Source organism: Diabrotica undecimpunctata, chromosome 3 (assembly GCF_040954645.1).
Source record: "Diabrotica undecimpunctata isolate CICGRU chromosome 3, icDiaUnde3, whole genome shotgun sequence".
In the NCBI taxonomy this organism is placed as follows: domain Eukaryota; kingdom Metazoa; phylum Arthropoda; class Insecta; order Coleoptera; family Chrysomelidae; genus Diabrotica; species Diabrotica undecimpunctata.
In genome coordinates, this window is record NC_092805.1 from 74,636,481 (window position 1) to 74,645,636 (window position 9,156).

At 29.3% G+C, this 9,156-nt stretch overlaps 1 protein-coding gene across 1 annotated transcript; it reads left to right on the forward strand.

Annotated features, from left to right (window-relative positions):
- The first annotated feature begins 293 nt into the window (after positions 1-293).
- LOC140436904 (uncharacterized) lies at positions 294-8,783 on the forward strand. Its single transcript, XM_072526071.1, has 2 exons — positions 294-1,067; positions 6,291-8,783. Exons 1-2 carry the CDS (start codon positions 1,042-1,044, stop codon positions 8,245-8,247), a joined length of 1,983 nt encoding a protein of 660 aa, XP_072382172.1. The 5' UTR covers positions 294-1,041; the 3' UTR covers positions 8,248-8,783.
- Positions 8,784-9,156: the final 373 nt, after the last annotated feature.

Here is a 9,156-nt window from a genome sequence, read left to right on the forward strand (position 1 = left end):
AAGTGTGTATAAAATAGAAAACAATGTGTGCGCAAGCACTGTAAGCAGGTATACATCATGCCAAACCAGATGGTTCAAAAATTACAGAAGGAACTTGTATCTTGTATAGAAAACGAGATATATAGTAAACTGTTTAATAGTTTATCTTTCTACGTGATTTCTTATATGTTTCTATGTGATTTCTATATTACGGGGAATACTCTTCCATGTGACTACTTTTTTATAGTTTTGTAGTTACAAGTTATCATAATTTTTTAATATCTAGTGAATGTATATATTGTAATGTACCTACCTACTCACATGTAAGATAATTAAAGTATCTATGTATTTCTATATAGTTTTTAGTCACCTGGTATATGTTATTTACAATTATGAAAAGTTCTCATGTATAATCACTAATAATTATTTGCTGTTAGAAATCAGAATCAATACTCTTCATAAATATTTTCCTATTTAGAATAAATAAGTTTCGCTAGTTTATTCACCTAATACTTCGTATCTATGGAATAATAATAATTTATTTCTCTTATTTCTTTGTTCGATAAGCTATCCGTATTTGCTATTTTAATATTAATATTTGAGTCCAATCTCTTGTACTCAAATCCATCCAGAAACATCGTTAAATAATTGTAGATAACAGAACTTATATATTCATAGTTTTAAGAAATAACAAGCAGAGTGTAATTTTCATCCTCTAATATAATAAATTTATACATGTCAATATATTCTGTTTAATTCCAAAACAAAGAGTTAGTCCGGAGAAGAAATAAACGCATAGTATTCCATAACAAAATTTGGTGTCAGAACGTGGGATATTAGTAGCAGAGTTCCTCTGATTGCTGATAGAAGGAGAGCTGAGGAATTTTTGAATTGACTTGTTTCCTTCGAGGAATCATTCAAAAAAAAAACTGTCAGTGTGGAAAAATCGCCACTACAACTAATTACATTGGGGTCCAGTACATCCAGTTCGAAATCCAGTTCCAGTCATAACCCAATTGTAGTTCCATCGGAAGTAGAGGTGAACCCGTGGAATAATAGACTATGCGACCAACAACAATATTCTACTTGTAAGTACATTCTATCTTAAATTCTGTCTCATATTTTAAAAATCTTGTAAACGTATGTCTACTTTATATCCTGATATAAGTAACTTATTTGACGAACAAATACCTTCTCCCGACTCAAATTCTCTTTCAAATTCTTCTACTTCTAATTCAAATAAAATGTCAGTATCAATTGAAATAGCTGAAAAACTTCTCATTCGATTTGATGGTACAAAATCAAAATTATACGAATTCATAGACAATTGTGATAAAGCATACAATTTAGTAAATCCGCAATCCAAACCCATCTTATTAGCCATTATAGAAACTAAATTAACCGATAAAGCTAGGGCCATAACTAGAAACAGAACATTTGACGAATGGAAAGATTTAAAAGACTTCTTATTAGATGCTTATTCTGAACGCCGAACTGAAGGTCAGTGGCAATTGGAATTACATTCCTTACGTCAGATGCCCAGTGAAAATGTAATGTCATTTGCAAATAAAGTTGAAAATTGCTATATAAAATTAATAAATACACTTGATCCAGACTTATCTCCAGATGCAAGAAATGCATGTACTAAACTCTTAAAAACTCAAGCACTAAATGTCTTTATTAGAGGATTAAACAAAGACCTCTCTATTTTAATCAAAGCCCGAAATCCAGATTCCTTAGAAAGAGCTGTTGCTATAGCAATTGCCGAAGAACAAGAACAGTTATCAAGACAAGAAATTTTCAGACCATTCTGTAATATTTGCAAACGAAATAACCATTCCTCAAATAACTGTCGATATAAAAACAATTCAGATAGAAATGTTAGACATCTTCAAAATTCTAGTTTTCAAAACCCAAAATATCCTAATTCAAATCTTCAAAGGTCAAATTCTCAAAATCAAAATTATAAACCTTCAAATTCAAATTCCAATTCTGATTTTCCTCCAAACTTAAGAAAAGAAAATACCAACACTTCCCAACGTTTTTGCAGATACTGCAAAAAACCAGGTCACGTTATAGAAGAATGTAGAAAACGCGAATTTAACAATAAAAACAAAAATCCAACAAATTCTTTAAACTTCCAGAATCCTCGACAACCAACGGTCGATTCTCGAGGAGTTCGTTCAGTTCAGGCCGTATCACAACCATCAACTTCTCAGTCACTTCCTATGTAGATTTACCCTTAGTAAATAATTCTAATCCATCCTCTTGCAAGTTTCTAATCGATACAGGCGCAGATATTTCTTTAATTAAATATTCAAAAATACTAAACATTCCAAAAATTTATTCTAAGTCTATTACTCTACGAGGCATTGATAAAAATGTCTTAAATCCAAATAAAACTATATGTAGTTGTAACGTAAATTTCAAGATAAAAGATTTTGTCCAAACTCATGTTTTCTATGTCGTAGAAGACGATTTTCCTCTTCATTTCGACGGTATATTAGGTAGCGATTTTTTTGAAATAAATAAATGCCAAATTGATTATAAAGAAAATAAATTAAACTTTAAAAATTGTTCTATTTCAATCGAATATATAAAATCTCCATTAAACAATGACAATGACGAATTTCTGAGAGATCAAAATATCGAGACAAGTTCTAATATCGATGAAATATTTCCTTATGATGCTAAATCCATAGAGGATCATTCTTATTTAGAAACCAATGATATCCAAATAACCTTAAGTAGTGAAGAACTACTATCCAATCCAATTCAATCTAAATCTAACTCTAAATCCAAAGAAAATTCAAGTCCAAAATGTGTAAAATCCACTGAGATATGCACAAATAAAACTTGTAACTCTTCACGAAATCATAAATCAAAATCCTGTTCAGAAGAAAAATCCTGTTCAGACGATCTTATACTAAATCAAAACTCTAATTCTAACTCAAGAAGTAATAAAACTATTCTATCCGCAAGAACTGAAACAATTGTTCAAATTAAAGTAATAAATAATGAATTAAGCGAAGGATTATGTCCCGAACGCGAAATCTTTAAAGGTGTATTTTTATGTCCTAGTGTTGTTAAAGTAAAAAATGATTTCTTTTTAACCTCAATCGTAAACACTACTGAAACGGATGTTGAATTAAACGATATTCAAGTAGCAATAGAAAAAATTCCAAATTTACAAAACAATGCAAATATACGAAAAATGTCTTCTTATAAAGATAATACGAATTCTAACAGAATTGCTAAATTAAAAAATGCCTTGAGAACAGATCATTTAAATAGTGAAGAAAAATCATCTTTAATTTCTATTTGCAAGGAGTACAATCATATCTTTTATCTGGAAGGAGATCAACTTACCAGTACAAATGCCATAACTTGCAAAATTCCTTTAAATTCTAATGTACCTATTAGCACTAAATCATACAGGTATCCTGAAGTACACAAACATGAAGTCGAAACTCAAATAAAAGGTATGCTAGATCAAGGTATTATCGAAGAATCAACTTCGCCATGGAATTCGCCCCTTTGGGTTGTGCCAAAAAAGGCCGATGCTTCAGCAAAGAAGAAATGGCGAATTGTTATAGACTATCGACGACTAAATGATATTACTATAGGAGATTCATTTCCACTTCCGAATATAGTCGATATATTAGACCAATTGGGTCATTCAAAATATTTTTCAACAATAGATTTAACATCAGGATTTCACCAGATCAAAATGGATCCTGAGGATTCTCCAAAGACTGCTTTCTCAACTCCGTCTGGACATTATCAATATTCACGAATGCCATTTGGATTAAAAAATGCTCCCAGTATTTTTCAAAGGCTAATGAATACTGTCCTCTCAGGAATACAAAATTACAGATGTTTTGTCTATCTCGACGATATAGTCATTCATGCCGATACATTAGAAAATCATAATAAAAGATTAAAAGAAGTATTCGAAAAATTGTCTACATTCAACTTAAAAATACAACCAGATAAGTGCGAATTTTTTCGTCGCGAAGTAATGTATTTAGGACATTTAATAACTGAATTTGGTGTCAAACCGGACGAAAAAAAGGTATGTGCTGTTACAGATTTTCCTATACCCAGAACACAAAAAGATATTAAGAGCTTTTTGGGTCTCACTGGTTATTATAGACGCTTTATAAAAAATTTCAGTGCTTTAACACAACCTTTAACAAAACTGCTGAGGAAAAATGTTGAATTTAATTGGACAAGCATTCAACAACAGTCATTTGAGAACCTGAAATCAATACTTTGTTCAGAACCAATACTTCAGTATCCAGATTTTACCAAACCCTTTGTCTTAACAACGGATGCTAGTAATTATGCAATAGGGTCCATACTTTCTCAAGGTAAAGTACCAGATGATTTACCTATTGCTTATGCTAGTCGTACCTTGAACAAAGCGGAATCAAACTATAGCACAACAGAAAAAGAATTACTTGCAATTGTATGGAGTGTTAAACACTTTAGACCATATTTGTACGGAAATAAATTTTTCATTTATACGGATCATAAACCACTCACATGGCTATTTAATGTAAAAGATCCCGGATCAAGACTCGTTAGGTGGAGATTAGCATTAGAAGAATATAGCTATGAAATTATTTATAAACCAGGTAAATTAAATCAAAATGCTGATTGTTTAAGTCGTCCTCCTTTAACCATATCTGAAACAAATATTTGCGAAGAAAACAAAAACCCGGCAACAATCACCTTACAAATAAACAAAATGAGTAAAGAAAATAATGACACTTATTCACAGTTCTTATCTAAATCCGAAACTATATTAATAACAAATGATAATATAAAAGAAACAAATGAAAAGATTACATCATTTTCACAAAATTTAGCATTGTTTGTTTCCGTAGATTTAAATTTTAATGAGATCGTTCAGAAACAAATAAATAAACAATTCAGTCATATAGAAAAATTGAAAGCCAAAAATCCAAGACTAAATGACATTATATATATTTCTGATCAAAATAAAAACTTTTATTACATATTTATAAAAAATAATTATTGGGACAATACCTCTTATGAAGATATATTTAATTCCCTAATAAAATTAAGAGACTGGTTATTAAACGATAAAATATTAAAAATTTGCCTACCCAGAATAACTTTTAGCTACGATAAATTAAGTTGGGGAAAAATTAGATCTATGATTAGATTTATTTTTAGAAAAACTGATATATCTATTATCATTTATCATGATATACTAACAAATCCTGAACCTGAGGAAATAACTACAATATTACAAGAGAATCACACTAGTCCTACGGCTGGACACTCTGGTTTTCATCGGACATACAATCGTATAAAAAAACATTTCAAATGGAATAATATGAAAAATGATATTAAAAACTTTATAAAAACCTGTGAATCTTGTCAGAAAAATAAACTCGTTAGAAAAAAATTCGTAAAGCCCATGGAGATAACAACAACAAGCTCAAATCCATTAGAAAAAATATTTTTAGATATAGTAGGTCCTTTACCTTTAACCGAGTCAGGTAATAAGTTCATATTAACATTACAAGATGACTTAACAAAATTTTCTCAAGCTTATGCAATTCCGAATCATGAAACCAAGACTATCGCTGAAAATCTGGTTCGTGGATTTATTTGCAAGTTTGGAAAACCCGATATAATAGTTACTGATCAAGGCCGAGATTTTACTTCCAAATTATTTTCTCAAATCGCCAAGCTTTTTAAAATCAGACATATAAATTGTACTGCTTATCATCCAGAATCAAATGCTGCATTAGAAAGGAGTCACGCTACTTTAGCAGACTACCTTAAACATTATATTAAAGCTGATCAATCCGATTGGGACGAATGGCTAGATTTTGCTATGTTTTCATATAATACAACTAATCATACTTCAACCAAATTCACACCATATGAACTAATATTTGGATATACACCTAATCTACCTAGCAGTATAATACGACCAGTAGAACTCAAATATACATATGAAGATTATTTAGATAATTTAACACTTAAGCTTAGAAAATCTCATGAGTTAGCAAAAACGAATCTATTAGAATCTAAAGTAGTCAGTAAAAAATATTATGACCAAAAGATTAATGACACCGTTTTCTTAGAAGGACAATTAGTATATCTCCAAAATGAGCAAACAAAGAAGGGTCAAACCAAAAAACTTACACAAAATTATAATGGACCTTATAAAATTCTAGAGATAAATTCTCCTGTCAATTGCACAATTTTAGTAAATAAAAAACCAATAAAAGTTCACATGAATAGATTGAAACATGCTTTTGTTTCAGGTATGCAATAATATGGCTGACAAATAGTGAACAAATTCACAAGAAATATACCAATACTCCTATCAACAAATCACCTGGAATCTATTACGAACACATAAAAAATGTTCAATTTATTGAAACTCATTGGAACATATTAAGTCATATTCCTTTACAACCTTTTACAGACAAATTAAATTTTGTAGATCTCACCTATCAAAAAACATTAAGACTGTGTCAAAACAAACCAGTTCTTATTGAATTACGATTATGCGATACTTCACTAAAACTCTTAGGACAAATCATACCTAGACTCTTTCAAGATGAACAAACTTTAAAAAACATAATTCTGCATGAACATTTTAGACCAAAACGCGCTCTATTTAATGCAATTGGATCTGTTTTCAGGACCTTATTCGGTACCTTAGACAGTGATGATGCTGAAAATTTCAATAATGCTATTAACAAAGCTGAAAGTAACGAAAATCATCTTCTTGATTTACTAAAACAACAAATTCATGTAGTAAAAGCCACGATTGCAAATTTTAATAACTCTATTACAAATCTAGACCGAAACAAAGTGATTTTTGATAAAAATTTTGAATCAATTACCAATTACACAGATAAAATGAATAATAAATATTTTAATTTAGATTTAAAACAAAAAATTGAAGAACATTTTACCTTACTAACTTTCTTTATAACAGAATTACAACAAGAATATTCTACTTTAATAAACGTTATTCTATTTGCAAGAAATAATAACCTTCATCCTTCTGTTATAACACCTGAGCAACTAATTCAAGAATTATCTAAAACGGTAACGCATTTACCTAGTACATCGACTTATCCATTTCCATTGACTATCGATTATGCTCATAAATATTTCGATATCATTTTACTTAAATATATATATTTTGATAACAAGATTTTAATTACGGTTAGTATACCTTTGGTTAGTAATACTCCTTATTCTCTTTTTAAACTAATATCTCTTCCTATAATTCATCCAACATTAAAGAGACTTACCTTTATTCTTCCATCTGTCAAATATCTTGTTCTTTCAGAAAATAGAAACATTTATGTTACTATTGATACATTAGAAGACTGTTATTCATTAGATGAAGAAAAACTTATTTGCAAAAATCCTGATACTTTCCGATTTACACACACTAATCCAATTTGTGAAACTGAATTGTTAACTTCAATAACAAACATACCATCTAGTTGCGATACTCGTATAATTCAAACAGAATATGAAATTTGGCATAAATTAAACAAACCAAATTCTTGGATATATGTTTTACCCAAACCAACAGATTTAACTTTAAGCTGTCAGACTAGTACGCCAATATCTATTGTTCTTTCAAACACAGGTATTTTTTCTACTTCGAATAATTGCAAAACTTACACCGGATCAACTATTTTGATATCTGTCTCAAATCCAAAAGAAAGTAATTTTCAGTCTATCATTCCAGATTTATCCCTTCCAGAAGTCTGTTGTGATGATATTAAGATAAATAATGAATCCAAATTACACCTTGTTCCCTTACAATTAAATAATCTCGATCGAGATGCATTAAATTTAGCAAGCCATAAACTAGATAATTTAGAGAAAATGACCTCAGAAACAAATATTAATTTTTCAGACACAATAAAAAATAGTTCTTATTTCACTTATGCAATCTTATTTTTGATAAAATGTATGTTACTTTATATTTTATACAGGATAATTAAATATTTTTACCGACGATTTCGTAGAAATCCGTCACATAGTTGTCAACAAATTACAAATTGTTTAACACTAAATATATGTCAAAGTAAACGAAAACATGTACATGAGACAGATTTAAGTATAGATTGTAAACATAATAAAGACAATAATTATAGTGAATCCAAAAAGTGTGAAGAGACTAGTTTCACAGAGACTACACCGATAAGACGAAGTGAAAGACTATCGAGACTAAAAGAAACTATTTAAATGTGTTAAAATAAAATAATAATGTATACAAATGTTTTATACCATTTAAATGAAAATTCATTTTACAATTATTTTCATTCTTACAAAAGGAGGTGTAATGTACCTACCTACTCACATGTAAGATAATTAAAGTATCTATGTATTTCTATATAGTTTTTAGTCACCTGGTATATGTTATTTACAATTATGAAAAGTTCTCATGTATAATCACTAATAATTATTTGCTGTTAGAAATCAGAATCAATACTCTTCATAAATATTTTCCTATTTAGAATAAATAAGTTTCGCTAGTTTATTCACCTAATACTTCGTATCTATGGAATAATAATAATTTATTTCTCTTATTTCTTTGTTCGATAAGCTATCCGTATTTGCTATTTTAATATTAATATTTGAGTCCAATCTCTTGTACTCAAATCCATCCAGAAACATCGTTAAATAATTGTAGATAACAGAACTTATATATTCATAGTTTTAAGAAATAACAAGCAGAGTGTAATTTTCATCCTCTAATATAATAAATTTATACATGTCAATATATTCTGTTTAATTCCAAAACAAAGAGTTAGTCCGGAGAAGAAATAAACGCATAGTATTCCATAACAATATTTATTCTATTGATGTAGCCCTTACTTGTTAAAAGTATGACGCATGACTTCCAGAACCAGATTTCCACTCATATCATAGTGTTTTTTATATATTCTCGAATGTATTACCCTCAGAAATGTATTGAGAATGGGTCTCATCAAACTAGTAAGTCTGTAGCCTTAACAGACAGTTAGAATACATAACGGTTAAGTACTCTCTACGGTACGGTTAAATCTAACAATTATATCAAAGTCCACATTGCAAAGAATAGCTTTTATTCTATAAAAACATACACCTGAATTTCTTAACTTTAACAAGAAT